At 39.6% G+C, this 20,402-nt stretch overlaps 1 protein-coding gene across 1 annotated transcript; it reads right to left on the bottom strand.

Moving 5' to 3' along the window:
• Positions 1–1,350: 1,350 nt before the first annotated feature.
• LOC120422091 (nuclear pore complex protein Nup205) lies at positions 1,351–17,378 on the bottom strand. Its single transcript, XM_039585439.2, has 5 exons — positions 17,209–17,378; positions 13,788–17,128; positions 6,692–8,906; positions 1,863–2,042; positions 1,351–1,800 (listed from the first exon to the last, which is right to left on the bottom strand). Exons 1-5 carry the CDS (start codon positions 17,216–17,218, stop codon positions 1,589–1,591), a joined length of 5,958 nt encoding a protein of 1,985 aa, XP_039441373.1. The 5' UTR covers positions 17,219–17,378; the 3' UTR covers positions 1,351–1,588.
• Positions 17,379–20,402: the final 3,024 nt, after the last annotated feature.

Consider the following 20,402-nt stretch of genomic DNA (forward strand, 5'->3'; position numbering starts at 1 on the left):
ATTGGTCTGAAAAATCAGGGGACAAAAAAATATTTTTCCAAAAAACTTCAAAATTTCCATGAAAATAGAAGTCTACTCACAGAAAAAAATATGTAAAATGCATTTTTCTGCAGCATGTTTGGGCTTGTTTAAAAATGTTTTGAATTTTTACGAAATTCTAATGTACAGCACCGCAAAAAATTATTTTTCGCAGAAAATAAAATTTTCGCCAGTACTTACCTACTTTAAAATAATAAAAAACAGATTATTTTTAAAAATCACCTTAAATTATTTTGAAAATAAGTTTGCATACTATTTTTCAAGTTTGTTATCTAACAAAACAATATTTTTTAATGAATTTTTAAAGTCTGAGATATGTAATTTCGTTTGACTAAGTTTGTTTTAAAAGTTGATGACCAAAAGAACCAAAATAACAAAAACTTCGAAATGACCAAAAGAACCAAAATGGCCAATAAACAAGAATGACAAATATGATCAAAATGTAAAATACACTCAACCCCCGGTGGTTGGTCACTTTTTCGTTTGACACGTTTTTAGTTTGTATCCCGTTGGTTGGTCAAAGTCGAACTAAAAAGTGACGAACTGCCACTTTTTACACGGCGCTTACGAACACTATCAAAACAAACGTTTGGTAGTTAGTGTTAACTCCGTGTAAAATGGTTGTCAAAATTATCAAAACGACCAAAATTACAAAAAAAAACCAAAAATACCAAAATGATTATTATGGCTTAAGTGACTAAAATGACCAATGTAACAAAAGTGACAAAATAACAATATTGACAAATATGGCCAAAATGACAAAATTTAAAAAAAAAATGCAAAATGACCAAAATTAAAATAGTAATAAGTGTGACAAAGATGCCAAAAATGACTTAAATGACAAAATTTATCCACATTACTAAAATTACAATAACGACTAAATTGACCAAATGACAAAAATTACACAAATGACCATAATGAAAATAGTGACAAAAGTGACCAAAATGCAAAAAAAAAAAAAACAAAAAAAATGCCAAAACAACCAAAACTATCAATATGAACCAATGACAAAAAAATCAAAGTAACAACAATAACAAGAATGACCAAAATGACATAAAATATCAAAATGACAAACATTGCCAAAATTACTTTTTTAGAATTTAAAATTAAATTAATTTATTTATAGCTCTGCAGCTGTTTTTAATTACTAATTTTAAAGTTAAATTTTAAATACAGTCCAAAGCGAGGTACAAACTCGTTTATCCAAAATCCAAGATCATCAGATAATCGAGACTGAACTGTAATCCTGAATGTTTGAAATTTATGTAGGAACTGTGATTTTTATAGGAAAAGTAAAAATTCAATTGGAAGTTACATTAAGAAACATAATAATCGTGTTTTTTATTGTATGTACTTAACTTAACAGTGAGTCACTGCTGGCAATCGTCGTTAGCGGCTAAGAAAGTAATAATAAGAAGAGTGGTGAAACAAAGATTAAGGTGCGATCTTTGCTACTAAAAAAAGTATATTTTAATAATTTGTTTTATACCATTTTACTCAAATAGGACACAATTTATTTCTCAACTCGTCACTCGTCACGGCTTCACCTCTACTTCACGGGCACAAACTGAATCAGCCGCTTGATCCGCCGCAGCAACGCCTCGATGAATCCCTTGTCGGAGGCGCGCGCATGGTCCTGCGCCGTCGCCAGCAGCTGCTTGCAGAACGTCTCGTTAAACACCGCGATGAGGGACTTTTTCAGCGTGGCCACGTCCTCGGCGGTGATCTTCCAGCCGACTTCCGTCTGGGCCGAGAGGTAGTCTGTACACAAATAGTGGGATCGTTAGTAATTTTGAATTTGATTGATGTAGCGATGAACTCACTATCAGCGCCGTACGACACGTTGTTAAAGTGCAGCGTGCTGACGGGGATGGCGCGCAGCATGAAAAAGTCCAGATGGGCCCACAACAGGTAGAGGCAGTGTTCCGTGATGAAGACGCAACGTTTCAGTTCCTCCTGCTTGCTGGACAGTCGCTCCGTCAGGTTGTTGTGCTGGATTTGGACTGAAAGGCGCAGGGAGGGTTAGATGGAGGTCGTGAAGACTAGCGTGGTTATTATTGCATTCGATCGTAATTTCTCGACTCACGATCGAGATTTCTCGATCTACGATTTGTCGATAGTAGATTGAGAACATTCGATCGTAATTTCTCTACCATCGACAAATTACGATCAACGATCGAGAAAATCTCGATATGGGTTCGAAGCTCGTTTTCAAAACTTTTAAAAATTAATGATTATCAAAAATTTAAAAAAATCAAAATTTTGAAAAAAAATAACAAACATTCAAAAAAAATTAAAAAGTTTTAAAATCTAAAAAAAATTAAGAATCTTAAAAAAAAATCTAATAAAAATTAAAAATTCAAAAAAAAAATTAACAATTTTAATTTTTTTAATTTTTTTAATTTTAACAATTTTAATTTTTTTTAAAATTTTAAAAATTTTACCAATTTGACAATTTTAACAATTTTAAAAATTTTAACGATTTTAAATTTTTTTACAATTTTAACAATTTTAAAAATTCAAAAAAATTAAAAAATTCCGAAAATTACGAAAATCTAAAAAAAATTTAAGACTTCCAAAACCTTCAAAAAATTAAAAAATCAATTTTTTTAATTTAATTTTTTTTTTCAAATTCAAAAATTTAAAAACAATAAAAAAATCAAAAAAATAAAAATAAAAATCTTAAAGAATTCAAAAATTTCAAAAAATTTAAAAATTCGCAATTTTCAGTGTAAATGGGCCTTGACCATCGACAAACTACGACCGACGATCGAGAAAATCTCAATATGGGTTCGAAGCTCGTTTTCAAAACTTTTAAAAACTAATGATTATCAAAAATTTCAAAGAATTAAACAATTTAATTTTTTTTAATTTCAAAAATCTAAAAAAAAATTAAAATTTCAACAGTTTTAAAAATTTAAAAAATCTAAAAAAATTCAAAAATCCTAGCAAAATTAAAAATTTCAAGATTTTTTAAAATTCCTAAAATTTCACAAAATTATTTTTTTTTTTTAATTTTTTTAAAGCAAAATTAAAAATTTAAAAAATCTAAAAAAATCAAAAATTTTGAAAATTACATGAATCTAAAAAATTCCAAAATTTCATTTTTTTAAACAAAATTAAAATTTAAAAAATTCCAAAAATCTGAAAAATTCTAAAAAATTTAAAATATTGAAAATCAAAAAAAAATTCCATGGATTTTTAAAATTTCAAAAACTTTAAAAAAATTGAATATTTAAAAAAAAATTAAAATTTCAAATATTTTAAGTTTTCAAAATTTCAAAATATTCAAAAATTCCAAAGATTCAAATTCAAATTTCAAAAATTTGAAAAAATTGAAAATTTAAAAAAATAAAAGTTTTAAAAATCTAAAAATTTCAACAATTCTAAAAAATCAAAAAATCCTAAAATTCCAAAACAATTCGAAAATTACAAAAAAAATCAAAAAAATTAAAACATAAAAAACCAAAAAATTCAAAAAAAATATTTTCTTTTTAAATTTTCAAAATTTTTAAATTTCTTAAAAATTTCAAAAAATTAAAAAATGTTGAAGACCAAAAAATTTTTTAAATTTTATAAATCTTAAAAATTAAAAAAAAAGCAAAAAATTTCAAACTTCAGAAATTTTAAGAATTTTAAAAAATTTTAAGATCGAAAATTAAAAAAAAAAATTCAATAAATAAAAAAAACTCTAGGTTTCAAAAATCTAAAAAAGTTTAACGATTTCGAAAATTCCAAAATCTAAAAAAAATAAAAATTCTTAAAATTCCAAAAAAATTTAAAAAATTTAGAATTAAGTTTTTTTGAATACAGTGGACTCTCTCGTTGTCGATATTGAAGGGACCGTCGAGAGCGGGAGTTATCAAATTATAGAACGGAAAATCAAAGCAATCTATTTGAAGGGACTGAAAAATTTATTGACAGCTGGAGCAATATTGATAGGGGCAGGGGGGGCAGAATGGACCAGGGGGGCAGAATGGGCCACCCTTGGTTTTAGGCTTTAGAATGGATTTAGACCAATTGTAAGGCAAGGGTCTTATAAAGGACGTCAAATAACTTCACCATACCAAAAACGACGTTTGAATTCATTGTATTTTTCGAATTATGAGCAAAAATGTTAATTTATTAGAAAAACCACGGAAATGTTGTTTATTTCGAGGTTTTTAAATAAGCTTTCTGAAAAGTTGGATTGTTTGAAAAAGTTTGCTCAATGCTAATAACGTTACTAGATGTTACTACCAAGGTATACAAACAATAACGGAACCTTAAAACCATTTAGAGGCTTGGTGGTGGAAGTGTTAAATTAAAATCCACTTGGGGGCAGAATGGACCACCCTTATCCTGCCTTATAAAAACAATCAAAAGTTATGAAATTTGGATTAAATGGATTATTTCACTCCTGGTAGCTTCACAAATAACGTTAAATGCAACATTAGTTGATTTTTTAGTTGTTTTGATGATTATTTGTAAAAATAGTGTCCTTTTTCAGCATATTAACACTATTTTCAAACATGTTTGTTTTGATAAGTGACTATTTTTATTAAAGTGGTCTAACTTCATGGAAACTATGTTAGAAAGGTACCTTAAGTCATTTTTTATCTCCCTTCAACGTTGTATTAGACGAAATGGATTGTTTTCTAAGGTGGCCCATTCTGCCCCGCAGGGTGGCCCATTCTGCCCCGCACCCTGGAAAAGTAGTCGAAAAAACATTTTTTTTAAAAGTGGCTCAAAAATAGTTTTAAGCTAAAAAATTTAATCAACCAAGTATACAACATTGAAGGGAACATTCCAAAGCATAAGCCTACTACACTGAATTCGGAAGTTTTCATGTTTTTCTATGGTTTTTGGAGCATTTTACTTAGGCGGGCCATTCTGCCCCCCTGCCCCTATCGAGAAGATCGACAGCCAGAAAGTCCACTGTATTACAAAAAAATCAAAAAATTTAAAGATCCAAAAATTTCAAAAATCTCAAAAATTAAAAAAATCAAAAAATTCAAAATTTTCTAAAGTTTTTTTTTTAAAGAAAATAATTTAGATTCTTTTTATTTTGTTATTTTTTTACATTAAGAGCGAGTCCACGAACAGGGCATACCCCCTTGTATGGGACGTCGTTTGGACCTCACCAATCTGCTTGAAATTTTCAGGGGTTGTTTGTACATATGAAACTAGCATCTGGCCAAAATATGAGCACTCTAGGACAACGGGAAGTGGGGCAAATCGGGACACAATGTTTAAAGGTTCAAAAACGTCAAAAACCTTAAAAAGGCTATAACTTAGGCAAAATTCAATTTAATTTCAAAATTCAAAATGCATCTGAAAGGGCTTAAAAAATGCAACAAAATGCAGGGTAGAGCATCCCATTTGGTTAAATCTAAAGGGAGTTATTGGCTTTTTAGTGAAAAAATAGCATAATTTTAAAACTCAAATAAAAAAGTGTTCCATCCAGATATCAACTCGGTTCGACCTGCAGCTTGTAGGGGACATCTGGGACTACCATCTGAGACCGAGAACGCTTTGGGTAAGGCAGTTTAACATATTAAATAGACACTTTTATTTTTAGTGAATTTTTTGGTTGTAAATTTTTGCTCGGGGGACCCCTTAGATCAAATTTTCCGGTGATAATTTTGTCATATTCGTGTTCCTGAGACAATTTCACAATAGAAACATACATAAATAATGTTTATTTTGATCCATTTTAACCCTTTGAAAAATAAAAGTTAAAAAAATCTTCGATTCACAATTTTTGAAAATCAAGCTCGTTTCCAAGGATACTAGATGACACCAGAAAAAAGCAGCTTCATAATTTTTTTTAACTTTTATTTTTGAAAGGGTTAAAATGGTTTAAAATAAACATTTTTATGCATGTTTCTATTGTGAAATTGTCTCAGGAACACGAATATGATGAAATTATCACCAGAAAATGGGATCTAAGGGGTCCCCCGAGCAAAAATTTACAACCAAAAAATTCACTAAAAGTAAAAGTGTCTATTTAATATGTTAAACTGCCTTACCCAAAGCGTTCTCAGTCTCAGATGGTAGTCCCAGATGTCCCCTACAAGCTGCAGGTCGAACCAAGTTGATATCTGGATGGAACACTTTTTTATTTGAGTTTTAAAATTATGCTATTTTTTCACTAAAATGCCAATAACTCCCTTTAGATTTAACCAATTGGGATGCTCTACCCTGCATTTTGTTGCATTTTTTAAGCCCTTTCAGATGCATTTTGAATTTTGAAATTAAATTGAATTTTGCCTAAGTTATAGCCTTTTTAAGATTTTTGACGTTTTTGAACCTTTAAACATTGTGTCCCGATTTGCCCCACTTCCCGTTGACCCAGAGTGCTCATATTTTGGCCAAATGCTAGTTTCATATGTACAAACAACCCCTGAAAATTTTAGGCAGATTGGTGAGGTCGATGCGAGATGGGTATGCTTTGCTCGTGGACTCGCTCTTAAAGAAATGAACTTAGATTTTTTTTATATTCCGTTTAAATAAAAAAATAAAAAGAAAATGTATTACAAATTACGATCGTAATTTCTCGACTCACGACCGAGATTTGTCGATGGTAAGTCGTAATCTTACTATCGAGAAATAACGATCGTAATATTACGATCAAATGCAATAATCACCACGTAGTAGACCCGGAACTTACCATTCGTGTCCAAGCTCAAGCTGGGCAGCGAGTTCCGCTGTCTCAACATACTCTCCAGCGACAACCGCTCGCGGTTGTAGTACTCAACGGAATGCTTCAGCTGGACGACGACAATGTTCAAGCTGTGACTGGCGGTCTCGCCCTGACCCTGATGGCTCTCGCCGATCTGCGGCGAAAAGAGCACGCTGATGGTGCGGTGATCGACGGCGTGGTTCGAGATGCTGTTGCGCGCGTACAGGGCCAGGTTGGCGGCGATCTGCAGGATGTAGCGCAGGTGGGCGGACCGCTCGCGCTCGCTGGAGTGGGTGAGGATGGTTTGGTTGAGCTCTTTGAGGGTTTGCTCGGAGAGGGTGAATCGGGGGAGGAGCGTCAGCATGAGCTTCTGGAGTCGATGGAGGTGGGCGCGGAGGTCCTGGTTGGCGTTCGGGGTGATGAGGTTGTAGATTTCCTGGTTGGCGGCGCGGGCGATCAGACTGGTGATGCCGGCGAGTTCTTGGAGGAGGCCGAGGTCGAGGAAGGGGGTGCCGGCGCGGAGGACGATCTCGATGGTGTCGCCGTGGGAGAGGAGGAAGTGGATGATTTGGGTGACGGCGGAGTGGTTTTCTTGTCCTAGGGTTGACAGGATGACGTCGCAGAGGTTGAGGGCCGGGAAGAGGATCTGGCGGTAGCGAGCGTCGATCGGCGGGATGAAGGATGACGAGGGTTGACTGTGGGATGAGTAGGTGACCACTTGGAAGTCTGGATGGAGGTCGAAGACCTTCATGCCGGCCAGCACGCTGAGGGCCTTCTCTTCGAGGAGTAGTTCAGCGCCGATGTGCGACCCTCCGATGCGACTCAACATGGCCAGTTTAGACTCGTACACGTACAGCGCCTTCATGTTCTCCGGCTGTTTGTCCAGAATCCGACACAATCGCCCATCGCTCTTGAGCAGGCTGTCGATGAGGTGCGCCAAATAGCCGCGCTTCGAGATGAACTGAATCACGCTGGCCAGCGAGTCCATGTCCAGCAGCATGTCGATACAGGACAGCGCCAGCATCTTGCAGATGTCGTGTCCTCCGGTGCAGTCGTGGCACAGAATGTCAATCAGTTTGTCCCCAAACGACTGGAAGATTTCGATGACCATCTCGATCTGGGCGTGCGACTCGTCCGAAGTTCCGTGCGTCGTCCCGTCGAGCGCCTTGCCCAAACTCTTGTCCAGCCGCGACACGTAGAACTCATCCCTCGGCGAGACCCCACCACCATCCGCCTGCTCCTTCTCACTCTGGTCCCGATTCCCCTTCACGATGTGCATGTAGTTCAGCAGCGCCGCGTACAAATTGATCCGCAACTTCTGCGACCCCACCCCACTAATCAATATCCACTCCAATATGTTTTGCAAAATGTACCTCAAGCTCAGCGTGTTCGTCTTCGGCGAAAACATACCCCCAACCTGTCCACTGAAGCTCCCAGCCACGAGAGATGCGCTCTGCACCCCCTCCTGCCCACTATTCTTCAGCGAGTAGCAATGCCTCAAATTCACCATCAACAGCAGCACCGACGACGACGCCAAGTTCGCCAACTCCGGCATCGTCTGGTTCGGCACGACCTTCCCCAGCACCGCCTGCACAATCTCCACCAACAACCCCTTCTTCACATCCAACGACACAAACATCGCCGGCGTCACACTAAACAACACCTCCGTCACCTGGCCCCACGCCTCCAAGAACCGCACCGTCGACGCGCACAAATTCCGCTGACTGTTGACATGCAGCGCGTACACCAAGATACTCTCAATCTCCGCCAGTATGTGCGCCCTCTGGCCCGCCGCGATCGTCGTCTGCACCGAGTTCAACTCGTCCTTCAGCACGTCGTGCATCCGCTTAATATCCACCAACTTCAAACCCCCCGCCACCGCCATCTCACAGCTCTGGAACAGCCCCGCCAGCACCGCATTGTCAAAGTAGTCCCACTTGGGCTTCTCCAGCGACTTGATCTCAAAGTTCAAACAGTCCAGCAGCTGACAGAGCAGTAGCTTCGCCGACTCCGCCGCCGACGACGCCGACTTGGGCGCGTCTCCCCCCACCATTGAAGCCGACAGCATGCTCCCGTTGAAGGTCGTACTGTACTGGTGGTGCTGGGACATCTCGTCGATCGTCTGCTGGTGTTGCTGCTGATTGTCTCGATCGCGCTGCACCACACCCAGCAGGATCTTGCACAGGTTCCCAAACTGCGACACCTGAGCAACAAAATTGGAAATAAATATTATTTATTTATTTTATTGAATTGGCTCAAACTTTTTCCGGAATGGACTTAATCTGGATTGAAATTTACCGGAATGGATGCTTCCCGAAATATTTGATCTTGATAAACTATCCTCAGAAATGTTTTTTTGTTTTTCTTTTTTTTAAATTCAAAGCTGATACGCAGATCGGAAGGAACGCAAGACTCAATATAAAAAACCTTGCTCAATCCACCCTAAGGTGGTTGGTGCCTTCCTCATATTAATATACCCTTGATAGGGTTGTCAGATTTTCATCCTATTGCACTCATTGGAAAGGTCATTTGATTACAAATCAAACAATGGGTCGCATGGCAGTTCCGGACAACCGTTTTCATCAAAATATTTGAGATCCGGCCTCAAAAAAGTGTATAAATACAACTTAAGTGCTCATAACTTTTGATGGGGTTGTCAGATCTTCAATCTTTTGAACGCGTATTTCAAATACCTTTCTAACAATATATAGCATGGCAGGTTTGCAGACAAAACCACTCTTTTAACACCCAAACTCCCAAGCTCAAGAAAAAGGGGGAATTTGTATGGAAATTCCCCCTTTTTCTCGAGCTTGGGAGTTTAAGTGTTAACAATCTTCCAAAGTTTAGCTGAAATCGTTTTTTAGCATAACTTTTGAAGTACTTGAAAAAACTTCAAAATATTAACTAGGGTCTTGTGGGACCCCGAGACGGATCGAATGAGACCAAAACGGTCCAAATCGGTTCAGCCAGTCCAGAGATAATCGCGTGCATATTTTTCGGTGCGCGGACTAACAGACATACACACGCACAGACATTTGTTCAAAATTTGATTCTGAGTCGATAGGTGAAGGTGGGTCTACGAGGTCGAATAAAGAAATTCATTTTTCGAGGAAGGCAAAAGACCTTGCTTAATCCAACTTAAGGTGGTTGGTGCCTTCTTTACAGGGTTGTTACGGGAAAGTCGAAAAAAATCCGCGCCGACCGAAACCCCAATCCGCGCGAAATCCGCGCCATATAAAAAAAACGCGACCAACATTCAAGAAATGTTATTTCCAAAGAAAAAAAACTAATACAGAAAGTATTTGACAAAAAAAAAACTCGTTTTATGTTTGAAGGAATGGAAGCAAAAAATCATTTTTTGCAATTCCGTCGTGAAACTACTTACTTTTCCTGTCATTCTTGAACAACGAAATAGCCTACTTTTCTGTACCAAAATAACAGAATCGAATAGTAACACTTTTCAAAATAAATGCTGAAAAGTTCTACTTTTCAGCACTGAAATGGGTGCTGAAAAGTTGAACTTTTCAGCACTTGTTTCGAAAAGTAACACTTTTCAACATTTTTTTGATTTAAAAGATTTATTGACAAAATACATGAAAATTCGACTTAAAATTTCACTCAATGGGTGTTTTTCGAAATTGCAAAAAATGTTGTATGGAACTCGTTGCAAAACTTGATTTTTTCAGCACTCTTCGTATTTATCCAACTCGGTGAACCTCGTTGGATAAATGTACGATTCGTGCTGAAAAAATCCTCTTTTTGCAACTTGTTGCATAAACTACTATTAAAAAATACCTCAAGAGACGTCAAGAAAAGTGTCACCAAAAAAGAAATCTTTTTGCAAATCAGAGGGACTTAACAATAATTTTGACCAATATTAACAAAATAGAAAATTATAAACCAATACAAACAAAATTTAAAAATCTAATGAATGAAATTTAACTTCAAAAATATTATCTCAAAAAAAAACCAAAATCTAAAATTTTAATATGATTAAATTTTAGATTTCAAAATTCTAAAAATTCTAAATCTATTAATTTTAATACAGATTGTATTCCAAATTCCTCACTAAAATTTCATTCCGAAACAAATTACATTTCCAATATTCGAAATATTTTCTTCTAAAAATTTAAGAATTTAAATTTTATTTGAGATTTCCGTTTTTTTTAATTGTTTTAAATTTAATATTTTCTAGTTTTGTTTTTTTTATTTTCTTTAAATTTGAAATTTTAGATTTTTTAGTTTTTTTTGTTTTTTTAAATTTCAGATTTTTAATGTTCTGAATTTTGAAATTTCGGATTTTTTAAATTACGATTATAGAAAATTCGAAATTTTTTTAATCTAATTTTTTAAAATTTTGATTAAAAAAACTATTAAAATAAAAAAAAGTATCGAATTTTTTAAATTTGAATTTTTCTTTGATGGAGCATTAATTTTTGAATGTTTCTGATCTTTTTATTTTTCGCCAAGAATGTTTAAATTTAGAAAAATATTTGTACGGGTAAAACCCATCTAGACTTCAAAGGCAAATTGAATATATCCACTATAAAATTAAAAATAAATAAGTTTAAAAAAAACATTACTCAAAACTTAAAAGAAATTACATATTCAGAGCCGGATATAATAAGAAATGTGTTAAGTTTAGTAATAATTTTATTTAAGAAATTCTCAACCATACATTTAAAAATAATCTCTAGATAATCTTCATCTTAATTTTTCGACGGTGTGTGTTAAGAAAATACAAACAAACATTTTCAGAAAAAAATAAATCTATTAATAAGAAATTCAAATTGCACTCAATGGAAAAAAACAAATTCTCGTTATTCTTGATAATATTTTTCTTAATAACTTGAAAGTAATTCTATCTATTTATCTATTTATTCGCAATTCGCAATTTTCAGTGTAAGAACGGGCCTTGACCGATCTTATGCACCAGGTTCCCGACGAACACGCACTGCCCTTACACCTACATCTCACCCTTGCTCTGAGTCAGTACGAGCAACACGCTAGAACACGCTTTGAGTGTTCGTGCCAGGCATGCACACCTTCTTTTCCGGTTACGCATTTTAACTCGGCCGGGGGTGGTACATTACGTAGGGTTTGATGTAAGTATAAGCGCCTAATCATTTAAAGTGTGCCTATACCAATTTTCATTAAAGCAAACAACTGTTTAATTTTTAGTTTGAATTCAAAAACTAATTGTTATTTACAGTGTATTGATTTCTCCTGAAATCTTGCCTAATGTCTTTTCAATACCTTTCTAAAAATGTATAATAAGGTATTTGCCCCTATTTTGGCCCTAGTACCTATTTTGGGTCTACCAAACGTAATTCAACGAAATTGCGCATTTCACCATATCTGGCTGGAATCTGCCACTTGAGAATGATTCGTGCTGTCATTTTCTTTATTTTGGTGGGCAAAAATAATTCACTTTTACCTTTTAAATTAGAAATAAAGCAATGAATCAGGGGTGCTCAAAGTTTTTGAGTGGCGGGCCAAAATTGAAACTCTTGTAACCTTGCGGACCAAATGTAAAAAAATGTATTTATTTTGAAATAAATAACGTTTTTTTCAAACTATACAATTTCAAAATACATCTATCAGTTGAAGTTTTTTGAAATTGTAGGTATTTTTTTGAACAATTTCGTCATATAAATATAAGAGATCAAAAATAGTAGTTTATGCAACAAGTTGCAAAAAAAGGATTTTTTCAGCACGAGTCGTACATTTATCCAACGAGGTTCACCGAGTTGGATAAATCCGACGAGTGCTGAAAAAAAAGGTTTTGCAGGGAGTTCCATATAACATTTTTTGCAATTCCAAAAAACACCCTTAGAGTGGAATTATAAGTAATTTGAATTGTATTTTGTCAATAAATCGTTTTAATCATTTTTTTTTTTTTGAAAGTTATTACTTTTCGAAACAAGTGCTGAAAAGTTCAATTTTTCAGTATCAATTTATTTTGAAAGGTATAACTATTCGATTCTGTTATTTTTGATACCGTCTTTAGGGGTGAAATTGGGTCTGGGGGGTGAGATTTAGTCATGAAAAAATGCTGAAATTTGTATGACCCAATCTCACCCCCCCAGACCTAATGTCACCCCTTATGACGGTACAGAAAAGTAGGCTTTTTCGTCGTTCAAGAATGTCAGGAAAAATTATTAGTTTCACGACGGAATGGAGCACCGGATTCGAGTGGTAGAAATGACAGTTCTCCCATAAGGAATACATTGAAGAAAAAAGCAAAAACTGCTCGAATGGAAATGCTCCATTGCAAAAAATATTTTTTTTCCAACAGTTTATTTCATTGATTTTTTTTTTAAACAAAGGAAATTTAAAAAAATCTAAAAAATTGCAGTTTTTATGCTTTAACCAACAGATCCGGTTATACAAGAATTTTGTAAATAAAACATATTCCACGGTCTGGTCTAGGTAGATGGATGTTTGAAACTTTTGTGACTGAAGACAATCGTTGTTTAACAAATAATGAAAATGCCAAAACCATTTTATTTTAACATTTTAATTTTCAAATTCGCTGAACTTCACAACGATTGGACTTAGAACAGTGGTTAACATGGAGACATTTATGTAAAATTGTCTGAAGAATCGACTCCCGTATTCAGTTTTTGAAAATTTGGACGTTTAGACCTCTCTACAAAAAAAAAAAACAGTTTCAGTTAATGATTTTCTTGATTTTTTTAAGTAAGTTGCTCCATCCTGCATTTTTCGTGAGTCTTTTTGTAACATCTTAGGATATTTTTACAAAAATGTTGAACGAAAAAAAATCGTGATGTGCAGGAGGAGACAGAGGAAGTCACCTTCAAATTTGACTTTTAAACTTAAAAATCAAAATATCTCATAAAAGTGGCGTGTTTTTTTTTTCTTTCATTGTTTTCAAGCCCGTCAAATTTCCTACAAGTTTGTCTTTGACCACTTTTTGATACAGCAATATTTCGAATATTTCGAAAAGAATGCGCAACATTTCTTGCTTCTTTGGTCATAGGGAAAGGCCCCCGAAAAGTTTGAGCCAAATAAAAAAATAAAAAATGCACGAAATCAGCCGATTCCGTAGCGAATCGCTCACCTGACTCTTATCGGACGTTAGCTTCAGCTCGATCGCGACGCACTTCAGCAGGCCCGTCATCTGGTTCAGCACGTGCGGGCTTGCGACGTTCGCGAACGGCAGACCCTGGATGTGACGGCACAGAAAGTCGTTGCAGCTGCGCAGGAAGCGCAGGATGACCTCGGACGTGCGACTGTTGTAGCACAGGGTGTAGAGCAGGGCGTACGCGTACTCGACGAGGCGTTCGTGGGCGGGGGCGAGCGACTTGCCGGATTTGGACTGCTCGAGCGCGCCGTCCAGCAGCGTGATCAGCGATTTGGCGCAGTTGCTGGGGAAGTTGAGGACGCCGGGTTGCTGCAGGTTCGTCAATCGCAATTCTTTGTTCAGCTCGAACCCAAGCAGGTAGTGCGCCAAGTTCGGCGTCGCCTGCTGCGGCAAGCAATCCGCCAGCAACGCCACGATCGCCTCCTTGATCAACAACTCAACGCTCGACCCGCCGCCACCCCCCGAAAACTCGTCCAGCTCGTCCTCCTGCTGCTGGAACTCGCTGACCCGCTCGCTCTCCAAGCACTCCACGAACCCCTGCCGGATCTCGTTCGTGATGCGCTCGTTCTGCGTAAACAGTCCCAAGATCTGCTGGTTCACGTTGGGCTGGCGCATGATCGCGGCGAGGATCCGGATCGCGACGAGTGCGTTCTCCGGCAGCCACGAGCTGTACGTGACGAAGCGCGTCAAGTTGAGCATGTGGTCGGCCTTGCCGGAGCGGGGGTTCAACCCGAGCAGCAGCTTGTTGGCGCCGGCCAGCAGGATCGAGCAGTTGGAGGTGAAGTGCGCGTTGAAGAAGTCCTCCTGGGTTTCAAGGGCGCGTTCGAGGATTTGGAGGGCGTACAGGGAGGTCGCTTCCAGGTGCTTCCGGCCGGGGAAGGGCGTGTAGCTGTCGAACAGGGTGCAGGATTCGTCGATGATGTGCAGGAGGAGACGGAGGAAGTCGGACTTGGTGTTGACCTGGAGCAGGATGTGGAAGCCGGGCGGGGAGTTTTCCTCGCGAACGGCGGTCGGGGAGGGGAAGTCTTGTGGGGAGGGGGTGTAGTTCCGGACGAAGGCGTGCAGGAGCTGGAGACACTTTTCTGCGATTTGCCACTTCTCGGCGGGATTTTTGTAGTTGCGGTTGTAGAAGCGCAGGAAGACGGCGTCGATGATGAAGGTGACGTACGGGTCGAGGCCGGGTTTGCGGGGACCGGCGCCGATGCCCTTCGGGATGGCCGTTTCGCACAGGGTGTAGAGCAGGTCCAGCATTCCGAGGGTGAGTGGGTAGGTTTCGTTGCGACTTTCGATCTCTTCCAGCTCGGACTCGATGCCGCGGTTGACGAAGGTGCTTGTGGTGGGGATGGTCGCGATGACCTGGGACGCCTCCAGGTTGTTCCACAGTTGGAGGGCGGTTTCTTTGGATTTGCCGAGGGCGGCCAGGGTTTGGACGAGTTCGGCTTTCAGGGCGATCGGGACGGAGCAGCTGATGAGGCCGAGCAGGACGTGGAGTGGCGCCCAGTTCGGGTGTTCGCAGAGCGCAACACGTGCCACATCGTCGTAGGTGGCCACGGCACGGATCACTAGGAGGACCGCTTGCAAACCTGCAATCTCCTGCGGGTTGATGTTCCTACTAAGGGCGCGACTGCGGTAAACCGTCTCGGAACCGGGGTTCTGCTCCTGGCGCAGATTCTGGTAGTACCGGAACAGCGAGTTGAAGAAGTGGTCCCACGAGATGGTCGCCGCAGCACCCCCAATGCCACCTCCGCTTCCCTGCTTCAGCAGATTGAACGCATTCCGAGCGGATTGCGGCGAGCTGGACAGGCCGGCGAGCATCTTCAGATACGGAATGAACAGGATCGGTGGCAGCAACTCTCCGGCCAGCCGGATGAACTTGAACAGGCAAACGGAACGGGACGATGCGCGCTGATAGTTGGCGGCCACTTCCATCGGTCCCCAGTACTCGAGGGACAGCGAGAGGTGCATCGGATCGTTGGCGTAGAGCTTCCCAACGGACAGAAGCAACGCTTCAAAGTTCCGGCAGAGATTCGCCGGTGGATCCAGGCCCTGCTGCTGGAAGGCTTGCACGGTTCGTGCAGTTTCATCTGCCCGCGCACGCAGCTCGGTCACCTTGGAGTGCATCAACTCGATGAAATCCGTGAAGAGGACGTGCATGCGACGGTAGTAAAACTCCGTCCGGAACAACACTTCGTTCTCCAGCAGCGTGTAATGGATAAAGTCAAACACTCGCCCCTGAATAGCCGCGTCCACCAGCAGTTCATCCTGGTCGATGATCCGGGCCGTGTTCGAGTACATGTTCTGCGGAGCCAATCTCAGCGTCGCAATCGCCAACCCAAAAGTAAACAACGAAACCGACCGCAGTCCTTCGCACTCCCAGCTCGCCGACAGCGTCTCCATGACCGTCTCAATAAACTCCCCATCCCTCACCATCGGCAACCGCTTCACCACGTCCTCACCATCCTCCCGCCGCTGAATCACGCTCATGTCCAGCGCGTACATCAACGCCATCTGCAGCGCCAGCGTTACATTGTCAATCCCCCCCGAACTCACCGTCGACTTGTACTTGGCCAAGTACCGAATCAACTTCACCGTCGTCCCCTTCGGCAGTCCACACTGAGCCGCCCAGTTAAACAAACAGGTCGCCAACAAAACCCGAATCTCCTCAAACAAATCCAACACCTGCCGGTGATGCTTCGGCGGCCCCAACGCCCGATTCGTCGTCAGCACGTCCAACTCCTTCGTCACGTCCAGCTCCCCCAACAAGTCCACAATCTTGTCCAGCAACCCATCCGCCACCAACCCGTCCGTGTACGCCGTAATCAGCTGCGTAATCTCCTGCGGCGCGTCCGTACACCAACTCACCCCCGCCCGCGCCTGAAACAGCTCCTTCAACGACGCCACCAGCGACTTCCGCCCATCATAGTACAGCAACACCGCCACCAATCCCCGCGGCAACCCCGGATGGTTCGGCATCTGCTGCTGCGCCGTACACAACAACTCCAGCACGATCAACTCGTTCAAATCATACATATCCGACAAAATCACGCTCTCATCCACCAAGTCCTTGGACAGTATCGTATGGCCAAACTCCGGCAACGTAATCCCCTCCGTGATCCCCTGCCGGATCGCCTCCCGACTCTTGCCATTCTTCGGCGGATTCCGCAACAAAGTGCTAAAGTTTTGCTTGTGCTTCCGCAGCAGCGCGTCCAAGCTGGCCACGTTCTGCTCCTGCTGTTGGCCGGCGGCCGGTGTCACCAGAAAGCTCTCGATGCTGTTGAACAGATGCTTGAACGGCGTCCACATATCGTCCGGAGTGGCTGCAAAATTGGTAAACATAACCTTACTCGTTTGAGGGGGTTTCTAATGATGGCTAGTTTATCGCACGAAATACACTTACCTTCCGACATTTTTGCTTAATTTCAATGAATCGACTATCAGGAAAACAATTTGATACCGTTTTTACACAGTTTTCGCGAATTTTCAAGTTGAAATTGGCGGCTTTTTTCACCTGCCGAAGACGCACTCTTGCCTGCCTGTCTGCGCGAAAACGACTCGAACACTTTTAAAAAGTTGTTGCCGGAGTTTGACAGTTGTTTGATTTGTAAACTTGATGGGAGATGTGAGACGTGCAGTGTGGTGTACGTTTAATTGCTTTTAGCCAAAATTGGAACGTACATGAATATCACTCAACTTTGAGTTTAAGCTTAATTTTGTGATATCAACGTGTGTATGTATTGCGTGTACGTACACGAAAATAAAGTGAGGTTAAATTTTGTCAGCCAGCAAAATCAAATGGTGGTTCGCCCCTGCCCGTGAATTTTGGAAAGTACCGTGAAATGCCGCAAAATTTGAAATATTTAATTGATAAATCGCTACTCAGTGCATTCAAGCTTTATTTTTTTATTTCAAAAATTTTAAAAGATTTTTAACAAGCATTTTAAAGGCAGTTAACAATTAAAAAAGTATTTCATATCAGTATACAACTTTTTTTGAAGACATTGTTCATTAGAATATTCAACAAAATGCAGATACCGTAACCTGGGGTCAATCGGGACACATGGGACGAATTGGGACAGCTGTTTTAACCATGTTGGAGCACAATATTTTGATTTTTCTGGTTGTTTTCTTTTAAAACAGACTCAGACCAACAAAATGTGTACATCCATTTCCAAATTTCAAAGCTTTAAGTGCTCTAAACACTGCACACAAAGAAAAAATACTCTAAATTTAAAAAGATCGTTCGTTGGATTAAAAGTTCGCGTTGGTGAATATTCGTAGAAAGTTCAAACTTTTCAATTTAAAAGTTGGAAAGTTTTTGATACTACCCTGCATTGATGGATCAAAATCGTTATATCGGTTAAAGTGTTTTACTCTTAATTGGAAAAGAAACCTTTTATAGCAAGAATAAACAAAATTTAACACTACAGTGATAATTTCACAAAAATCAGCTTTATTCTAGGCTGTCCCATGCATGCTGTCCCTATTCAGACTGTAGTCCCGATTCGCCCCAGATTACGGTAGTTTATTTATTCAACAAAATTCCAAACAGATTTTAATAGAACATTAATCAACACTTCATTGAAAGAAAACGCAAAAATAGCTTTTTTGAAAAAAATATTTTAATAAATCACCGATATAAAACAACGATGAATTAATTGCATTTAAATATTTTGAATATAAATTATGAGTTTTAATTCGACTGATAAGTAAAATAATACATATTGAAATCATATTTGTCAAATATTTTGCAATGTATTATACTTTTTATTGTAAAAACTGTTTTTTATGAAGTTCTGCCTGAACTTTATTAAGGCGGTTTATGCACTTCGGAAGGAACCGGTCAAAAAAAAAATCACGTGGGCAGCAGCGGCAGCGCAAGCAAGTCAGAGAGGGTGAAGACAAGCCTCAAGAAATCGCTCCCTCTCCTTTGTTCTGCTGTTCGTAAAGCTGTTTCTTGACCCCTTTCCTTCCTATCTACTATGTACAATAAAATTTAATCAGCTGAATCATAAATTATTGACTTTTTTTTTATTTGGTGCTATAAACAAATGTTAACATGGAGTGTATCCCTTTCAGACCTTATTTCATTTCATTCATTTCACCGCCTCCATCTAAGAAAAATGTCAGTGTTCATTGAAGTAAGCGGGATACACTCAATGTTAACATAATTTGTGAAACCTAATAAAAAAACTAACTTAATCCACCTATGTGGTTGGACCCTTCCTCACTCATTACCAACAATAGCTGTACACAAATTTCATCTATTTTTTAGATCCGGAATAAAAAAGTACATAAATATCACTTAAGTGGCCATATCTCGAGACAGGGTTGCCAGATCTTCAATGTTTTGGACTCGTTGGAAAGGTCTTTTGATAACCTAACCAACGATGGGTCGGATAGTGGATCCGGACATAGTTTACATACATTAAAGTGAGATCCGGATATATGTGAAAACACATTTTTATACATAACTTTTGAACTACTTATCGAAACTTCAATCTGTATAAAACTCGATCTATGGGACCCTAAACCAAGTCGAATGCAACAGGTTCGGGTCAAATCGGTTCAGCCAGTGCCGAGAAACATGAGCTAGTTTGTTGGTCACATACATACATACACACACACATACACACACACATACACACACACATACACACACACATACACACAGACATTTGTTCAGTTTTCGATTCTGAGTCGATATGTATACATGAAGGTGGGTCTACGACGTTTTTATACAAAGTTCATTTTTAGAGCAGGATTATAGCCTTACCTCAGTGAGGAAGGCAAAATCTAGAATTCAACTGACGGAAATTCCTCAAAATTTCCTGTGTGGAGTGATATACCCTGTTGCGGTGAATGCGAACGCACTCCATTGGATGTAGTCAAATAAGCCCCTCGTACGCTGGGCTCGACGCAGCCAAGCACTGACAGCGCATGGACGCAGCCACGCGAACGGTTCGGTGACAGCTGGCAAAGCAGGTCCAGCTCTCGTCCTCTTTCCTCGAGTGACACTCGGCCAGATCGGATGTCAGTCCGCACTGGTCATCCTCGGCAGGCGATTTCCCGGACGGAATCTGGTCTCACACATTGGCGACCGTGACGGAGTTGCATTTTTATTTGCAATTTAAAAGAATCTGCGGGAAATCGTCTGCCAAGGAAAGTGGAAAAGTAGGGAAGTGTGTGATGAAAGTCGTCGGAAGAAAGTTTTGGCAAGTTTGTTTTCATCGTAAGTAGAGTGTGGCAAGTGGACAAGAATCGGTGAAATAAAGATTTGTGGTTGTGTGCGGAAGTTTGCTCAACGGTTAGAGCAAGTTTTTGGTGAAATTGAATTTGACAGAAAGTCAAATCATTTTCGAAAATCGCGTTGGGCACGGTTGGCCGATGAGCCTGCCGTGGTAAATAGCCTGGAAGGCCGCGATTAGTGGAACATGTTATCGCGTTGGGCACGGTGGGTCTGATTGACCCGCCGTGGTAAATAGCCTGGAAGGCCGCGATTGTTCCAAGAAAAAGAATCGCGTTGGGCACGGAGGTCAGATGGACCTGTCGTGGTAAGTAGCCTGGAAGGCCGCGATTAGTGGAACATGTTAT

The sequence above is a fragment of the Culex pipiens genome, chromosome 1 (assembly GCF_016801865.2).
Source record: "Culex pipiens pallens isolate TS chromosome 1, TS_CPP_V2, whole genome shotgun sequence".
Taxonomy (NCBI): Eukaryota; Metazoa; Arthropoda; class Insecta; order Diptera; family Culicidae; genus Culex; species Culex pipiens.

What these genes read in the sequence shown, in the direction of transcription:
- LOC120422091 (XM_039585439.2), bottom strand. An exon ending in TAACGTCCGATAAGAGTCAG is followed by an intron (nt 8,907 to 13,787) that starts GTGAGCGATTCG and finishes TTTGTTGCTCAG; the next exon opens with GTGTCGCAGTTTGGGAACCT. An exon ending in CGTGTCGTACGGCGCTGATA is followed by an intron (nt 1,801 to 1,862) that starts GTGAGTTCATCG and finishes ATTTGTGTACAG; the next exon opens with ACTACCTCTCGGCCCAGACG.